We start from the raw sequence: 18,154 nt of genomic DNA on the forward strand, positions 1-18,154 counted from the left end.
GGATATTGAACAACTAACAACCTTGCACAAGACAAATAGCAGCAGACAAAAGCATCATAACGTACAGCGACTTCCCATATCTATGCCATAGTCTTTCCGCTTTCTACCACGACTTCCGAGATGCCCTTTAGATCAATATCGCCCATCTTCAGCTCCATATCATCGTACTTGTCACTAGTGGGACTCAACGTCGGGTCGAATAGGACGGGATCATCTGCTCTTGTAGACCCCACCAGCCACTCAAGTTGCGTCTTCCAGTCCGCCTTTGCCCGAATGGAGACGTTGGCCTGGAACTTCCCTTCGTCTTTTCTCTTCAGCAGTATGGCTGCCCTCATGGCAGCGGGAACTCCAGCCTTTGTCGCGGGATTCTCAATCAAAGTCCACGAGGCACAGTTGGCCTTCCCATAATTTCGGCCCCTTAGGTCAATCGACCCGACGATGGTCGCAGCATAGCTCATCTCTCGGCTAATGTCATGTCCATATTTTACCGTACTGCTTGCATCGACAAAGTTGCTGACGACAGTTCCCGCACCAAGGGTCAGTGAGCCCTCAGTGGAACTCGTTTCAGTCTGAGTTGTGCGGGAGACACTGAGATGCTCATTTGGAGCAATGGCATAGACTTCTGGATCTGCTGCACCAGGCTCAGAGCCAGAGAATTGCAGCTCAATATCAACTTGGGAAATGCGACGGGCACGCTTACGTGGGTCGAACCGGAACTGCAGAACGATGAGGGTTGCATACGAACTAGCGTCTGGGCTGAGTAGTCCATGGACAACGTCGACGCAGGAGCAGCGAATGTCAACTGCGGTCTTGCGCTCAATGTAGTTTTCGCGCTGATAAGGTGCGGAAGGGTCGTTCTGGGTATGGAAGGCACTGCCAGCGTCGCCAGTTGGGCTGAGGCCGATGTCGAAGGTTTCAGGGTGCGTGGCCACGGTCGTAGTGACGTCTGGCTTCATTGTGGAGGTAGTGTTTATATATTCTGCCTGCAGAAATATGGAGGTGGATATGATATTGGAGAAGACGGAGATTTGAAGGCTATGTGAGTGCCAATGGATAACCATCGAGATGACCGGATGGTAGCTGACTTTAATATCCTGATTCGGAGGACGATCTGGCCTCCCTTTCACATTGTAGCGCCGTACCTACTGTTCGAAATCTGCATCCTAGAGGAATATCGGCGCTGCGCCGCGTCAGCTCAGCTCCTCTCAAGGCCAATGAAGCTGAGGACAAGGATGAATTCTGTACAGCACTCCAGGACATGCTTAGCACGGCGCTTCAGCCCTGAGTTCAGCTCACGACGTTCTAGACGTAGGACTACATTTCCGTTGGCTCACATCTGTGCTCAATTGCCGCTATAAGGCAGTGCATATACGTGGACGAACCAACCGAAGTGCCTGATATATACGCGCCGAGACTAGCCATCGCCAGACATGGCACCATTTAAACTGACAGACCAGTCCAGAGCTCCTGCATTTTGGAACCAACCACACCAGTCTACTGGTTCGTGCTCATTGCTCGTAAGCCCATTGCTATACATAGATAGTTGAAATAAGCAAGCAAGCACGCACTACTCAATGGGTCGGATATTTTTACCGGCTGATGCACTAACCCAATCATAATCCTGAGAATCATATCAAGCGCTTGTCTGAGCGGATCAGTATGAGAAAAGTGGGAACCGGCGCCTGCGGTGGCCCACTAAAAGGAGCGGATCATTCGTAGGCGCTAACGGCGAGTACTTAATAGCCTACCAGTACATATTGCCCATCTCTAAGGTAGCAAGGTACAGAACCTAGTGGCTCTGTTTCTGATTCTGTGGCGGTAACTGACATGTAGGTTCATGCTGGTCGAGAGTGATGAATACTTGTCAAGTCCGTAAAGGTATGAAGTGTCTCAGCGCTAACGGAATATACTAATAGGAGACCAACAAATAATCACCGATGATTGTAACCATGATCTGCTTTTGATGGCCCTGGCGGCGGCATACTGATCCTGTGCACCGATATGAGCCGATAGGAGGATAATAATAGCATGAGCGATTATCAACCGCGCTCAGTGTTAGATGTTTCAGCCTTAGACTACTATGAGCGAGTAGCTACTACTAGAGCAGGCCTCAAAATGTACTTTCAGCTTCAAGGCACAGTGAATAGATCAGCTTTGATGATAGCCATGTCTCCTAACGTCCGTTAAATGTATTGTGTCGTTGGTCCATACTAAGGAACCATACGGTACCTTAGAACGTAGCAATCGAAATTATTCTCAGCCCCCTTTTCGGCTTCAGTAATCAAAGAGTACACCGTCGACAATACCTACCTGTCATGGCAAAAGCTAACTTACGCCATCACCGCTTTATTAGATAAGTCGTACACTTAGACTTAGACTTCTCACTCTCTTATCACATGTTGGTCTCTACCCATATTCTTATGGCAACCATGCAGCGAATCTTCACACTTTCGAATGTGGTGAGAGATTACGGCTTCCTCTGTGGTGACCTCCACCGCGAAACATTCTCTACTGACCGTTGATATACTCTCCAGTTAAGCAGCTAATAGCAGCTTTCAACAGAGGACATTTTTTAGACAGATATATACGGACGGCCAATAACTGCCATTGAATTAAAGCAAGGTCTTGTGGGACGAAGAGAAATTGAACCTTTTTGCACCACCGGCAATTTGGTTCTGAGAGTAGGCTGGGGAGACATTGAGACTATATGTTCGATTGAGATGAGGTTTTTTAAGGATACGCGGACGGTGTGAAGATCTTTACCAATAAAATTCAACTTCTGAAGGCTGATAGTACATATTTATTCTCGAGGGTGGCCTTATTTCATGCAATCGACGATGCAATCGATAAACATTCAACAATGAAGAAACTCCTGCCACTACTCAAGTATATGTCAAAACAAATCTCTGCCAAGTAGGCCAAAACGATACATTGATGGCCACCAAGCAGCAGGGGTGACTCAATTGTCTCAACAGTATATCCTGAGGGACAATAACAGTGTGTAAGACCTACACATGAGTGACGAGCTCGGACAACTGAACGATACAGCGGGGGTGATCCTACATGTCCAGGAGACAAAAGCACTCGGCTATCGCGGTTGCGAGGGAGGGTCTCATGTACAGAAAATGGACTTCAGGTGGCGGGAAGCAGGCGTGCATGCATGGACCGGGTGAGTACGCAGTAGGGCGGAGAGTCGCAAACCTGCCTGTAAGTCAATGATGGGCCTGGAATCCTACTTTGCCAGGTCGGGTAGCTTTGGGTTCTATACTTTCATGCTACACTGGAGAGCACCAGCTGACCGTGGGTGTACGAAGTCTATCAGACATGTGCCTCTCCCAGAATCCGGGATCGCCCTAGTACCTGGCTGAGCGACGAAAAGGAGGGATGGATGAATGAAGGAGGGGGTGCGAGGAATTGACGGCAGTGCGTCTGCATCGATGATCTGCCCGATACAACCTCTAACCAATCACTGCTATTATTGGCAAGACGATGAATGGGTGCTGACCGTTGATCGGGCCCACCAATAAGTTGGAAGATCGGGGTGCCTGGGGCTGTCGTGCGGGATTCATTGGCGGCGAGTGGCTCCGGGAGCCCAAGGCGTGCGGGCACATGCACCCTTGATTGGCCTACCCGAACTATATGCAAAAGCATCTCTACAACTGACGGAAGCTCTGCAACTCCCCTCTCCAACTTCTGCTAGTAAAGGTCTCCGACTGCAATTCGGTGCCAGCTGGTCCCAAAGGACCACCCGGAGATCCTTCCTCCACCCTTTCCCGCGAGCCATTCACCCTCGCACCACGGACAGCCAATGCAGCTTATCATCTCCGGACCATGTGTCCCCCTGATAGGGCATCGCGCTGCGCTCTTGTCTTTTTGAATTCAACTTTGACCACGAGGGGCTGTCGCATGTGGGGCGTGCATCCCAAAGATGTGGTCAATTCCTCCCGCATTGCTCTGTCAGTGCTTGCAGAAGCAATTGATTCAAGAAGCCGCCCTTCCTCGCCATTCTCGAGGCAGAAGTTCTGCCTCTCATCTGTCCTTCTTCCGACAGGAGGCTTTGACTCTGTCCCATTACATCCCTTTGTGTCCTCATGTCGTCCAGCAGTGTGACCGGTCCCTTTTGGGGCCAATTGAATTGGCTGCATGTCTACATTGCCGGCACTGCGTTTGCAGTCTGCGCGTTCGTCGCATTGGTCATAATAATGTCGTCGCAGAAGCGGAAAATTGACTACAACAGCGGTGTTTTCACCTATCTCAAGTTCGCATATGCGACATTCCTCAAGCCCCACGAGAAACACGGAAATGGCCAACAAGATGCTCTCGAGAGCTTCTATAAGACGCAGGTATGCCAGATAGACCACCAATTGACTGTTCTAGTGCCATTGACTGACAGAAACGATAATAGGCCGGTGTGTATGACGCCACTCGCAAGCGTTTGTTGTGCGGTCGAGAGGATATGCTGGGTCTGGTTGCGGCTCAACTCAAGCACAAGGTCGAGAACAAGCAGCTTCAGTCTGGCAAAGCTGTCTGGGTTGATGTAAGTACACCCTCTACAATTTCACTGAGTCCTGGCTAACAAAGCAGATTGGCGGAGGCACTGGGTGAGCAACCTCAAGGACATGGCACCCGACGAAACACTAACCACTATTAGATACAACATCGAAGCCATGTCTACCTTCCTTCCCGTCAAGGATTTCTTCTCCCGCGTTTATCTGGTCGATCTATCACCCTCGCTCTGTGAGGTGGCCCGTCAGCGCTTCGAAAGGCTGGGATGGAAGAATGTCCACGTTGTCTGCCAGGATGCTCGCTCCTTCCGTTTGCCGGAGGATGACAAGATCGGTCCCCGTAGCGAGAGCAGCGCTGGTGCCGACTTGGCAACAATGAGTTATAGCCTGTCTATGATTCCAGGTTAGTGTGCTTAATGACGTGTTGGGGGGTGATGCTCATACTATACAGACTACTACAGTGTCATCGACGCGCTGCCTGCGCTCTTGAAACCAACCGGCGTTCTCGGAGTTTGCGACTTCTATGGTAAGCCTTGGCGACCTCTTTCAACGCAAATTATTCTAACCCGTCAATAGTCCAGAGCATTGTTGATGTCTCCTCACGTAACTACACTGGCGGTGCTTTTAACCGACATGTGAACTGGCTCGGTCGTGTCTTCTGGCGCGCCTGGTTCGATGTGGACCGGGTCAGCTTGGAGGCAGCCCGCCGTGACTACTTGGAGTACCGATTCGGAACTGTCATCTCTGCCAGCGAGAGAAACTACCTTTTGGGCGGTATCCCATACTATATCTTTGTCGGTTGTCAAAAGGACTCGACCACCCATTCTGGTCGTGAGGCCATTGAGAAGCTGAACGCCTCATTCACGGAATCGCCGTACCTCTCCCCGGCCAACCACCGCAAGGAGATGGAGACTGCTGTTGTGAACAGCACGCAGGAAATCAAATCCAAGGCATACGAGTCGGCTGTGATCAATTTGAGCGCGAACCTGCCTCTCCCCTCGTCCTTTTACCAGAACCACCACCATCGTATCTTCTACAATGACCTTCTGCCGAAGCACACTCAGTTCGGAAATGAGTACATCTATGCTTTCAACTGGGAAGACCCCCGCGTTGACCACCGCTTGCTGGATATCAAGCGAGACGATGTCATTCTGGCCATTACCAGCGCCGGTGACAACATCCTTGATTATCTGCAGAAGAGCCCGCGTCGTGTCCATGCGGTCGACTTGAACCCGAATCAAAATCACTTGCTGGAGCTCAAGGTAGCCAGCTTCATGGCTCTGGGTCACCGCGACGTGTGGAAGATATTCGGCGAAGGAAAGCATCCTGAGTTCCGCAAGCTACTCATCTCCCGATTGAGTCCACACCTCTCCAGCCAAGCCTTCCAGTACTGGTTGGAGCATACCCATATCTTCACCTCCTCTTCTGGTAAGGGACTCTACGAGACGGGTGGATCGCGCCACGCTATCAAAATGGTCCGCTACCTCTTTAAAGTCTTCGGTCTGGAAAGCCAGGTGCAACAGCTTTGTGAGGCTCAGACCCTGGCGGAGCAGCGCAAGATCTGGCCCCGCATCCGCTCTGTCCTGATGAGCAAGCCTCTTCACTGGGCAGTGGTGGGAACGGAATGGTTTGCATGGAAGGCCGCAGGCGTGCCTCGCAACCAGCGTAACATGATCGTCGATGACTACTTCAAGAGAAACGGACTGAACAAGGACATGAAGCAGGCGAAGGATGTCAGTGGCAAGTCGATCTGGGAGTACGTGGTGGATACCTTGGACCCAGTGGTTCAGGAGACTCTGATTAGCAACGACAACTACTTTTACTTCCTCTGCTTGCAGGGACAGTTCTCACGGAGGTATGTCTTACACTACAATTGACACTTCAGACCCCCAACTAAAGAATAACAGATGCCATCCCGCATACCTCTCCCCCAAAGCCCACGTGAAGCTCTCCTCGCCCGGCGCATTCGACGGTCTCCGCATCCACACAGACGAGATCAACGAGGTGATCAAGCGGATCAAGCCGCGCAGCCTAACTATCGCTGTGGTATGTTCCTACCCTGACCCTCCCAAATACAATCCAAACTGACAGATCCAAACAGGTCATGGACTCCATGGACTGGTTCGACCCTGAAGGCGAAGAAGCCTCCATCCAAGCACAAAAGCTCAACCACGCCCTAAAGATGGGCGGCCGGATACTACTCCGCTCTGCGAGCATCGAGCCATGGTATATCCAGCATTTTGAGCAGAATGGCTTCTCCGCACGTCGTGTTGGCGCCAGATTCCCGGGCACCTGTATCGATCGGTGAGCATCCCGATATTAATAACTGTACCACATGAACAACTATACTAATGCAGAACAGTGTAAATATGTACGCCTCAACTTGGATCTGCACCAAGACGCAAGAACTCGAACGTCCGGCACCTAGTCGCGCCATGTCGGCTCTGTCATTGGACAACATCACGCCAAAGAGAAACAGCGTAGAGCATCTTGAGATATGATTTTGCTTTTCACCCCCTTAGATATTAATGTTGCTATGTTTTCTAACCTATTGATCATGATTGATACTTACTGCCTTGATGGCAATGTGAACATTCCTTTCCTACACATTTCCCATTACTTTCTCTCCATTAACGACCTTCATCTTTGCCTTTTGTGCCCCTTTGCCATACTTCACCTTATGTCCTCTTGTTGTTAGTGATGAGTGTCATTTAGATACTATGCACATAGCCAAAAGTCTAGAATAGACAACGATACGCTTCAGAGACAGGCTTACCTATATACTACAAGTAGATTACTACTATTCCATAGCACACGCATGACTGAAGATGATAATGTGGTCTCCGAAGGAACAAGGGAGACCTCAGACGTTCTTTCCTCTGCTGAATAGTACCCACTTCTCGACCAATCAAAACCGACCCATTACCAGTACTGTCAAGAAGTACTAGTAGTAGTATTTGTAGATACTATCTGAAACCTACCCAGACCCCAGTGTCTATCCTCCTAGAAAAGTACCAGAATGCCAGCGCACTTTTATCTATTCACCATCACCATACTCCACCACGATATCAGTAGCTTACACGACACGGCACGACACACTGAAGATCAGCTAAAGTTCTAATGGCACAGGGAAATAGAAGCAGGATCAGGAGCAGAAGCGCAAGAGGGAAGAGAGCAATAAGCATAAACGGCATTGACTTATAATTCTGTACACATAATAGTAGGAAGGTACTAATAACATCCCAGTAAAGGTTCATAAAGTCAGTTCACTCACACGCACACACAAGGCCACCACGGGGTCACACAAAGATCATCATGAAGAGAAAGAAACAGCGAAATTAAAGGGGTTGTAAAGGTATTTATTGTGCTTGTCCTTATGTCATTACCCCGTGTACTTACCAACAACCAGCCTATATTCCGGCATGAAGGATAAGTAAGTACATGGGGTAAGACATCGGACAGGAAGGGGGAGAAATATTCCGGACGGCGACATCTAATTCATCAATATTATATGGATGTACTAGCGTAGCCATCAGAGAAGAGCACAAAGCCATGTATCGCATAGCATGACATGACGAATTTCCATCATCATATCACACCACATCATCGTCTCGTCTCATCACATCTCATTGCAATCTGCCGTGATTCATTCAGGCAGATGAAAAGATATATCTATTTTTCTTTTTTGTGTCGGTGTCGCTTTATGACCGGCCGTACCGCGTCTTACCGAACGAGAACGGCACGTAGCGGTACTTAATCATGTGCTGGATCTGGCGGCGCACTAGTAGTGAATTTGGGTTAGCCTTCTGCCGGTTTCGCTTCCCACCACAGATAAGCAGAACTGGTATACGTACTGGTCAACACAAAGAGAATAATCCAGTAGACCACCAAGACAGGCCAGAACACCGGGATATCGAAGACGGCGAACCACGAGCAAACGAAGCCGATAAGAATGGCGCGAGTGGCCGAGTGCCAGAACTTGAACTCGGGGAGACGGCGGATGAAAGGACGGAATTCGTCGTCTTGCTTCATGGGCAGGCTGGGAGCGGCGGCGTCGCCGTCTTCCAGACCCTCATCCTGCGTCAGGGAGGGGTCGAACTTGGGTTGCAGGAAGAGGAGGAAGAGGTTGAGCAGGTAGATGCCGAGGGTGTAGGCCACGATGTACCATCCCTGGGCGAGGACGATTCTCAGGAAGAAGACGAGGAGCAGGACGACGGTGCCGGTCCAGCGGTAGGCTGTGAATGGGGTGGAGGCGTCGAGGTAGGTTTGGTATTGCTGTGCGAGGTATTAGTTAGCTTATCATGTCATGTCATGGTCCGTGAGTTGGTGTTGTTTGCTGGGGTAGCGGATGGGCATGTCGTCTGCGCTGGTTGCAGGATTGCGACAGACACTGTGAAAAAGGGTCCCAAAGGAAGTACAGATACATACCCTAGCCAGCTTCGAGGTTTGCGCCGTCACGGCCGTGAAAGGCGTCTGCTCAGGCTCAGGAACGTCCATGGTGGAAATGTGGATGTGGCTATCAATCGCGTAGCAGGAAGAAGAGAGGAGAGTGAAGAGAGAAGATACGAAAAAGCGGACAAGAAGGCACCCAGCAGACTCAGCGCATAGGGCACAAAGACAGCACCGAGCACGGACAGAAAGCAATGGATCAGGAATGCGAAGTGCTTCAGCTGATGAAGGTGAAGGACAGCCCAGCCAGCAGCTGCTCGCGGGAAAACTGGCCACTGCCCGGCCGCTCCCGCTAACCCGTTTTGGGCGACACCAGCCACTGTCATGATGACTGCGCCTCAGGGGACGATGACTCAGCGACAGCTATCACGTGTAAAAGCTGTCACGGCTATTGCCGGGGTTAACTCGGCGGGATTGGCGGGATTTGCGGGGAGCTGCTATCATCATCATATCCCTTCCCTTTCCCCGACTGTTTCTCTTTTATCACGTCTGCAATTGATCTCTTCACACACACACTCTCTCTCTCCTCTCATATACTCGATAATCAGTAATTGCTCTCAATATGTTTTCCCGCCAGTGCTCCCGTCTCGTCTCCTCCCGCACCGCTATCCCTCTGACATCCTTTCTTGCCCGCGGCCGCCCGTTCTCCGCAACCGCAACCTCGGCATACGAGCACATCCTCACCTCGACCCCCAAGCCGGGCGTAGGACTGAGTATATCCCCATCTACTGTCCACTTCACTCAATAGCAATGGCAACAAGCATGTATCCAGTGCTAACCATAACCGCAATGGAAATGAAACAGTCACCCTCAACCGACCCAAAGCCCTCAACGCGCTCTCCAGCCCTCTCTTCGAAGAACTCAACGATGCCCTAACCACCTACGACACGGACAAAGACATCGGCGCAATCGTCATTACTGGCAGCGAGAAAGCTTTTGCTGGTACTGTTCCCAGACCATACCCCAACACGAAGCACAAGCACACCCCACTAACAACCCGATGATATAATCCAGCCGGCGCCGACATCAAAGAAATGGCCCCCCTAACCTTCTCCTCCGCATACAGCAACAACTTCATCGCCCCTTGGTCACATCTCGCCAACGCAATCCGCAAGCCCGTCATCGCCGCCGTCTCCGGCTACGCTCTGGGCGGCGGCTGCGAACTTGCCCTAATGTGCGACATCATCTACTGCACGTCCACTGCGACCTTCGGACAGCCCGAGATCAAGCTGGGTGTTATCCCGGGAGCGGGCGGATCGCAGCGGCTCACGAAGGCGGTGGGGAAGAGTAAGGCGATGGAGTTGATTCTGACGGGGAAGAACTTCAGTGGGAAGGAGGCGGGTGAGTGGGGGGTTGCAGCGAGGGTGGTGGAGGGGGGTAAGGATGAGGTGGTGAATGCTGCGGTTGAGACGGCGGAGACGATTGCGGGTTATTCGAGGGTTGCGGTGGTGGCGGGTAAGGAGGTGGTTAATAAGGGATACGAGGTTGGGTTGAGGGAGGGAGTGGAGTTTGAGAGGAGACTGTTTCACGGGTTGTTCGGGAGTAGGGATCAGAAGATTGGTGAGTATTCCTTTCTTCTTCTTTGGAAAGTAGTTGATGCTGACGGTGGTAGGCATGACGGCGTTTGCGGAGAAGAAGAAGCCCGAGTGGTCGAATGAGTAGATTGGAAGATGATGAAGCTTTGGATAGTGAAGTGAGGTACCTATTGATTGTCAATGTAGTAACCATCAAGCCCACCTAATGACTGAGTAAGCATGAGAATGAATGCATCATTAATCGTCTATATTCATTATTAGCTGTCTCTATGTACATTAATATATTATAATTTTATTACAAGCGGGCGTCATTCATCATTGCGGTGGAGTCGAAGTCGGATTCGCATTCTCCTTCCCCACGGCCGCCACATCAGCCGCCGCCGTCTTCTCCGTCTGATAGTGATCGACCGTGCCATGCTCCATGGTCTCGTCAAACACATCGACCTGGGTCTGGGCGAACTTGCGCGCACTGACCCCCCGCTCGAAGAGGAGGTCGAGCTCCGCGAACGACCGTCCATTGGGTTCCGGCACCCGGAAGAACGTGTACACGATGCAGAGGAAGCAGATGCCGCCCCAGAAGAAGCCGGCATAGTTGCCCCAGTCCCATGCTCCGGGGTTCAGCATGTACGGGGTCAAGACACCGCAGACGATGGCCACAATGTTGTACAGATTGCGGCCGAGCACGACCGTCTTGATTTGGAGGCGGCGAGTAGAGAGCTCAGCGACAAGGGAGTAGGCGACTGTGCCGACGGTCAATTGGTAGAAGAGCGCCCAGATGATCATCATGCAGCCGGTAGCCAGGGCAGCCTGGGTTTTGTGCTCTTCGGGCACTAAGCCAAGGAATCCCATGACGAGCAACATGACGCACAGTCCGCAGAGACCGTATAGATAGAGCGTTCTCCGGCCCAGGCCGATGGACATGAGGAACCAGGCTCCGAAGACGCCGACCATATTGATTCCGTACTGGCCCATGGCAAATGCGTAGGCATTATCGGTGCTCAGGCCCGCCTGCTCGAGGAAGTAAGTCGAGTAGTTGGAAAAGGAGTTGCCACTGAGGTTTTGAATGGCCCACACCATGCAGACGATCTCGGTCCGGCGCAGGTCGGTGCCTTTGAAACAGTCCAGATAGCTGGCCCCTGTAGTGATCTTGTTCTCCAGGGCCGTAGTATGAACCATCATCGAAATGGTCTCGTCGGCGTCGAAGTTGGTCTCCCGCTTCACGCTCGTCAATCGCAGCAGGGCTTTCTTGGCCTGCTGGGTCTTGCCCTTCCGGACCAACCACCATGGGGACTCCGGGGCGAGAGAAATGCCGATGAAGAGGGGCAAGGGCCACATCCACTGCAGTCCATAGGGGATCCGGTACGCCCATTGGTCATCCCTATTAATCATACCCTTGATCACACCGATACCGATCAATTGTCCCAATCCCCAGCAGAAGTTGACATAGGTCGTGAGGTACCCACGCAGCGCAACCGGACACACCTCCGAAGCATAGGTGACGGTCAATGTCTGAAACACTCCCCAGGGAATACCGGCCAGAATTTCCGCAGCCAGCAGCGCCTGGACGTTCGGGGCGGTGAAAAAGATGGCGGTCCACGCTGTGATCAAAACGAGACAAGCCATGATAGTATAACGATATCCGAAGCGTTCCGAAGCCCAGCCATTAATGAAAAGGCCAATAATTTCTCCGACATAGGCACCGTTACTCAAACCCGATTGCCACTATATAGGAGACTTTTGTTAGCTGATTGTGTCACGCGAGCACTGCATGACGTGCGAGATAACGGTGCAATTGCAGGAAGGTCCCAGGGAGACAGAGGGGAGGGAGTCAATTACCCGTGCTGGCACCTGATATGTCCCATCCGCCGACAACTCGCCATATTTTCGGTTGAATTGAGGGAAAGCGTAGAAGTTGTTGACGAGACTGATATCGTAACCTTCCATGACAATGCAGGTGGAGATCAGGATACTCCAAGCGACAGCCTTGGGGTAGAGCTTGATGCCCTGGAGCAGGGTCATCTTCTGCTCCTTATCCGTGGCCGCTTTGGCATTCTGGATGATCTTGGCTGCGGAAGCCATGGAATCCTGGCGATCGGAGGAGGGGGATGGCGGCTGCTCTGCCGGGGCAATGGCATCCGGAACCTTGTGGGAAGCCATGCTGGCGAGCAATTGCAGGCAATCCCGGGGGAGGGAGAGAAAAAGGTGAAAGGGGGGGAGGAGGGAGGGAAAGAGGAGGTGAAGGGGGAAAGAGGAGGGAGGAGGAGGAGGAGGAGTTGACCGATAATCAATGGAGGGCAGCAGGAAAATCAGGGACGTTCCGGACCGGAGCGCGCATTAGCAGTGGGACGGCCATCGTTAGATTTTTATGCTGGCGGCGGGGCCGGCGGTGGTGAGTATCGCGCCCCCCCACCGACTGCAGGAACCGGTTTGGTGTCGTTTGCTGCGTGCATTTGCCAATGGCATGACGAGTCAGATCTTGATAATTCTCTTAGTTTCGAATCATCTGGTCTGCAAAAGATCTGGTGTGACAATGGATATCCAGGCAGATTAAACTCCGACTAGGCCAAGCCAAGTCTCATTTACGCCGGGATCCGACACGAGGGGTTTGCGGGGAAAACAGGGACGGCCTGCCCCTCCGCCAATTGGTGTCCACAAGAAGCAAAATGATAAAAAAGAATAAAAAGAGTTAACAGGATATCATGGTTCAACTCAGAAAGAAAATTTAACGTGTGGTCAATTGCTGCACAAAGTATAGATGTTCGAGTATGCACGCTAAGAGGCATCGTCTGCAGGTGCCTCGTGGCAGGAATGCAGGCCAAAATTCTCCGATAAGCTTGATCCCGTAGGATCCGCCTGGATCTCCGATTCTTCCTTTTCTTTCGATTCTCGGTAAGTGGGTGAAGCTTGGCCACCCTGGCTTTCTCGTCTGCGCGTATATGCATGAATCATGCTGCGAAGGATTCTCGCACTACCTCCGATTCAAGAATTTATCCACTGGCCAATGAATTCCAGCAACATTGAGCACATGGCGTATATGCAGATACCCAATCACATTTTGCAGGATCATGATTTAGTCCCTGTAGTTCGATAAGCCCTCTTCCGATTACCTACGGGCCTGATGGTCCTGGTTAATTGGTCGATACTATATACGCGGCTCTGTCCATGTTTCAGATACGCATGGAAGAAGACAATCCATGAGGCGGACGCGGGGATTTACTACCACAGTAGGTTTTCAAACACGGCTCGATTCAGTTATTATATGTCAAGACGAAGGGTCAAGGATATATGGATTTGATCTACCTAGATCTCAAGAAGATGGTTGGTGGTTGGAAGAGGTGGTGGTCGGAGACCACGCGGGAAGAAAAGGCGAAGGATCAGCTGACAGCTGCCTGGCTGCAGTGAATGTCTCAACATTATATTATCCAGGCTTTCGATTCCTTTATCTCAGTCTCATACCATACTTTACTGCGGCCATGCAGCTGGGTGACTGACTTGCTCAATAGATTTAGCAAACAGATGCTCACATATGACAGAGTCTGTAAGATAGTAAGTATTCAGTTTCTTCTTGGATGTCTCTGCCAATTGCGGATCATATCAAGACACTTGGGCTTTGAACTCTCCGTACGCGTAGGAGCGCGCAGACTTGTCTGAATATCAGACAATACGGGCACTATTACCATAGCACTTCAGCCAGATATCCACGTTTACGGCTCCATTAGACAATAGATCATCAAAATGATATCTCCTGAAAACAAGAATACTGTCATGTTTCATTTCATGGTTACCCAAGATAGGTAGGTTAATATCCATCAGTTAGTTATATTCCCTGCTCCATCTACATCCACATGCTCTCCGCCTAATTATTACTTTCATCGGTCTTGAAGGGCTGTTACTCGAATATGAGTGCGGGAACATTGTGATTATTTGATCCTGTGTCTAGATGGAGTAGTATTTTAACATTTCCGAGTGGTGAACCCAGACAGGCTCAAATGAAGTGTTGTTTGGGATAGAGATAGCGAAATATGGATGATCTTGGGTGTCGATAAAAAGAAGAAAGGAATCGAGTAACTTCAGAAAGCGGCCGGATATATATTCCACAAGAATACTACGTCACACGGCGGTTAATCCACTACAACACAACGTAGTAGTATAATAATATATCCAATACAGTTATCTCTTTGTTAGTTGCCATGTGTTCACAGTTGGTGTCTATCAAATGACTGGCTCATTGTTGCGCTCCTCCTGCTCCTCCTGGGAGCCGCGAGATGAATCAAGCGACTTCTGATCGTTACTGGCAGGGACCTGGTTTTACTATTTATAGCCATCAAGTGTTCAGCTCACGGAAATATTCTCCTTAAGAATGATTTCTCTCGTCATCTCTATATTTTAAGCATACCTACTGATTATTATATGAAGTTCAGGTTTTCATTAGTAACAACTAGGGCGAGCTACTATCCTATGGCTATCTTTCTATAATCTTACTGTGGCTGTATAGCCCGGACACCTGCATAACTATTACTAAAGTCAAATGATGATCTACGATCCCAAGACCCTGATTACCAGATAGGGCTTAGATGACCAGACCTCAGCCTTACCCCGCACGTTAGCAGCCTTGTCTGGAGCCTATGGCATGATGAGATTTAGCACAAAGGAACGGGCTTACTCGGTGCCCTAACTAGGCCACCTACTCCATCTTCTAGCACCAACATCCCTCGTAAGGCTACAAGATTGCGATTGGACACTTGAAAAGATCGGCATGCGTAAGTTGACAGAAGTATATTGCCAATGCCCTCCTTTTCGGCCAGCCCGACCAGTGCACTACGTGTCTCGGGTTTATTGTGCCTAATGTAGAACTTTTCGTAGTCAGCCCTTTCAGATTTACCTTGTAATAATGCCATTTGTCTCTACAGTTACAGTTTGTTCTCCTTTGATCCCTTCATAACAGCAAACAACAACCACACAGGAGCAGATCGATTTGCTAACGTAGCGTACTTATGCTATGTCCGCAAATCATCCGTTTGTCCAGGTGGACAAAGCAGTCGGGATAATTTCTCTTGCCTTGCTCACGCGAATAATAGCAGAGCACTCATTCACACAGTGCACTGAAACAGGCTCTGAAATGGTGGCATGGGCAACACTGCCCATATTATTTAGATTAAGTTCTAGATACCACCAGTGTTCAACTTATCCCATTGAGCAGAATCCTAATCTGCTGAAGTATGGTTCTCTGCGTTCTATACACCTATGGTTAATTGCTGCAGGTGTATGTCTATATTCTTGGTTCAAGGCGGAAATTGGGGTCCTTCAAAGTTTCGTGCGTTAGGCGAGCACCCTCAAGAAAACATATGGCTGATGTGACATCAGCCAATTCTATTTCCATTACTGCTGATAGCAGGAAAGGTGTTCAGGTTCCGTATACACAGTTTGATAGAAAAGAGGTCTTTCTTCTTTCTAACAGAAACATTATACGGATCTATTGTCGTCTCATTACTGGGAACGTTCAGCCTCGCATCCTCCTCGAACCTTGAATGGGGTCTCTCATTAATCCCCTTGGCTTGTATCCTGGGCATTATACTCGTTATCTTGTCTCACAATGGACGATCGTTACCCAACTGTATAGATGCCGAACTTACATCGTTTCACCTCGCTGCCAGAATTCTACCGATGTTGGCAGCGACGGTCGTGGCGGAGATAATTATATTCGGGTATTCCGGGGGTCATCCCCTTAGCATATTTGCTTTGGGCTTGTTTAAGACCTTTGCCTATTTCTTCACTATCCAGACTGTAAGCTCCAGAGACCCATCGTATACGGTACAGTACTGACTCTAATTAAGATTTGCTATACTTCCTGGAGCACAGCTGTCTTAGTAGAAACGTTCAGTCTTCTATCTGCCAACAGCCCGTTCAACCAATCGTCAGACCTCAAAGCATTCCTAAATGTTGTCGCCTCCTTGCTTGTGCTTGCTCAAATCACCCAAGTGCTTCCGAGTAATCTAAAGAGTCGATGGATCCTGTGGGTATTTGGTCTGGCAACATTAATCCCATACATCGCAAACATATGGACCATATATATCTGGAACAACGCAATCGTCCAAGACCACCCCATCGCAGAGATAATGGATAACGCCAGACTCGAATTCGAAGCAACCATCCATAAGCAATCTCGCACATACATAGCTGCATGCGATGAGTACCGACGGCGATACAAGATCGAGCCGCCACCAGGATTTGAGGAGTGGTACCAATATGCATCTGCTCATCAGTCGCCGATAATTGACGATTACGATGCTATATACAACAGTATACTACCGATGTTGAAGTTGAGTGGCAAAGAGATCAACGAAAACATTAAAAACGCGCGCAACCTGCCGGGAAACGACCTTTGGACGTGTACGTTCTTTGGCAGCTCACGCAAAACAAAATGCTCGCATGATTTCCGCGTGCTTGATCGGGATATTCAACATACATTCGATACCTTACTCGAGAATATACCCGCAACTCTACCTGACATTACCTTCCTAGTCAATCATCTCGATGAGCCAAGAGTGATATACCCACCACCAGACAATATCCACAGCAGTCCAAGCATAAAGGACCAGTCCAGACAACCAACATGGGACACTATATCAGCTCCCTGCCTTTACCATACCAATAGAACCCAGACTCAAAACCAACAACCACCATCCCAAGCCCCCAACCTCCCATTCATCACCGATCCAACACAAGCAAAAAACCTCTGCCTCCACACGGAATACAGCACAATGCACGGCATCTTCCTCAGCCCAACCTCCTTCCGACCCATAACCGGTCTCCTCCCGATCCTCTCCCCGGGCTCCCTCTCCACCATGACCGACATCCTCTACCCCAGCCCGGCCTACCTACAACCCGACTTTCAATACACACCCGAAAAAGACATCTCCTGGTCCCAGAAGCAAAACACGTTGTACTGGGCCGGCTCTACCACCGGCGCCTTCGCAACAAATACCAACAAAGACAGCAACTGGCACAACTTCCACCGCCAACGCTTCGTGAACCTACTCGCAAACCCTTCAAACCACCACCACACCTACACATACCTTCACCAAAACGAGCACAAGAAAGGGAAAGATACAAACAAAGACACCCCAATAACAACCCACAAATCCACCTTCCTCAACACCCGCCTCTACACCATCTCATTCACCCGCATCTTCAACTGCGATGCCAACCCCTGCCGCGCCCAACGCCGCTACTTCCACCCGCACTCCTGGGCCGACAAAGACCAGGGCCTACAATCGCGCTTGGTATTCGATCTCGATGGGAATGGAATCAGCGGGAGGTTTTATAGCCTCCTGGCGTCGAATTCTGCGCCTATAAAGCAGACGCTGTTTAGGGAGTGGCATGATGAGAGGCTGTGGCCGTGGGTGCATTATATCCCGGTTAGTTTGGGGATGGAGGAGATGCCGGAGGTGGTGAGGTATTTTACGTCGAGTGAGGAGGGGAGGAAGAGGGCGGGGGAGATTGCGAGGAGTGGGAAGGAGTGGTTTGGGAGGGCGTTTCGAGAGGTGGATTTGGGGGTTTGGGTTTGGAGGGTGTTGTTAGAGGTGGGGAGGGTTGGGGATGAGGGGAGGCCTGCTTTTTTAGTGATTGATGAGGAGAGTGAGAAGGGAGTGTAACGGATTATTT

General features: G+C 50.3%; 6 protein-coding genes across 6 annotated transcripts; 3 read left to right on the plus strand and 3 right to left on the minus strand.

Annotated features, from left to right (window-relative positions):
• Positions 1 to 73: 73 nt before the first annotated feature.
• On the minus strand, positions 74 to 956 carry BDQ94DRAFT_184987 (uncharacterized protein; the record flags this gene model as incomplete). The annotated part of the gene is made up of 1 exon (XM_026774772.1): positions 74 to 956. The coding sequence occupies one exon, from the start codon at positions 954 to 956 to the stop codon at positions 81 to 83; it is 876 nt and encodes a 291-aa protein (XP_026620355.1). The 3' UTR covers positions 74 to 80.
• A 3,135-nt stretch (positions 957 to 4,091) lies between these two features.
• BDQ94DRAFT_184989 (class I SAM-dependent methyltransferase) lies at positions 4,092 to 7,006 on the plus strand (the record flags this gene model as incomplete). The annotated part of the gene is made up of 9 exons (XM_026774773.1): positions 4,092 to 4,343; positions 4,406 to 4,537; positions 4,585 to 4,601; positions 4,652 to 4,908; positions 4,957 to 5,031; positions 5,082 to 6,360; positions 6,413 to 6,551; positions 6,607 to 6,809; positions 6,868 to 7,006. 9 exons carry the CDS (start codon positions 4,092 to 4,094, stop codon positions 7,004 to 7,006), a joined length of 2,493 nt encoding a protein of 830 aa, XP_026620356.1.
• Positions 7,007 to 7,984: 978 nt separating this feature from the next.
• Positions 7,985 to 9,185, minus strand: BDQ94DRAFT_117818 (Rer1 family protein). Its single transcript, XM_026763710.1, has 3 exons — positions 8,934 to 9,185; positions 8,360 to 8,780; positions 7,985 to 8,286 (listed from the first exon to the last, which is right to left on the minus strand). The coding sequence occupies exons 1-3, from the start codon at positions 9,000 to 9,002 to the stop codon at positions 8,207 to 8,209; spliced, it is 570 nt and encodes a 189-aa protein (XP_026620357.1). The 5' UTR covers positions 9,003 to 9,185; the 3' UTR covers positions 7,985 to 8,206.
• A 331-nt stretch (positions 9,186 to 9,516) lies between these two features.
• echA (enoyl-CoA hydratase echA) lies at positions 9,517 to 10,616 on the plus strand (the record flags this gene model as incomplete). Its single annotated transcript, XM_026769801.1, has 4 exons — positions 9,517 to 9,667; positions 9,759 to 9,896; positions 9,969 to 10,514; positions 10,567 to 10,616. The coding sequence occupies 4 exons, from the start codon at positions 9,517 to 9,519 to the stop codon at positions 10,614 to 10,616; spliced, it is 885 nt and encodes a 294-aa protein (XP_026620358.1).
• BDQ94DRAFT_154130 (putative MFS alpha-glucoside transporter) lies at positions 10,308 to 12,867 on the minus strand. Its single transcript, XM_026768262.1, has 3 exons — positions 12,326 to 12,867; positions 10,568 to 12,211; positions 10,308 to 10,515 (listed from the first exon to the last, which is right to left on the minus strand). The coding sequence occupies exons 1-2, from the start codon at positions 12,644 to 12,646 to the stop codon at positions 10,805 to 10,807; spliced, it is 1,728 nt and encodes a 575-aa protein (XP_026620359.1). The 5' UTR covers positions 12,647 to 12,867; the 3' UTR covers positions 10,308 to 10,515; positions 10,568 to 10,804.
• A 2,621-nt stretch (positions 12,868 to 15,488) lies between these two features.
• Positions 15,489 to 18,144, plus strand: BDQ94DRAFT_163730 (glycosyltransferase family 90 protein; the record flags this gene model as incomplete). The annotated part of the gene is made up of 3 exons (XM_026769802.1): positions 15,489 to 15,803; positions 15,854 to 16,273; positions 16,324 to 18,144. The coding sequence occupies 3 exons, from the start codon at positions 15,489 to 15,491 to the stop codon at positions 18,142 to 18,144; spliced, it is 2,556 nt and encodes an 851-aa protein (XP_026620360.1).
• Between the last annotated feature and the right edge of the window lie 10 nt (positions 18,145 to 18,154).

The sequence above is a fragment of the Aspergillus welwitschiae genome (assembly GCF_003344945.1).
Source record: "Aspergillus welwitschiae strain CBS 139.54b unplaced genomic scaffold BDQ94scaffold_62, whole genome shotgun sequence".
Lineage (NCBI taxonomy): Eukaryota > Fungi > Ascomycota > Eurotiomycetes > Eurotiales > Aspergillaceae > Aspergillus > Aspergillus welwitschiae.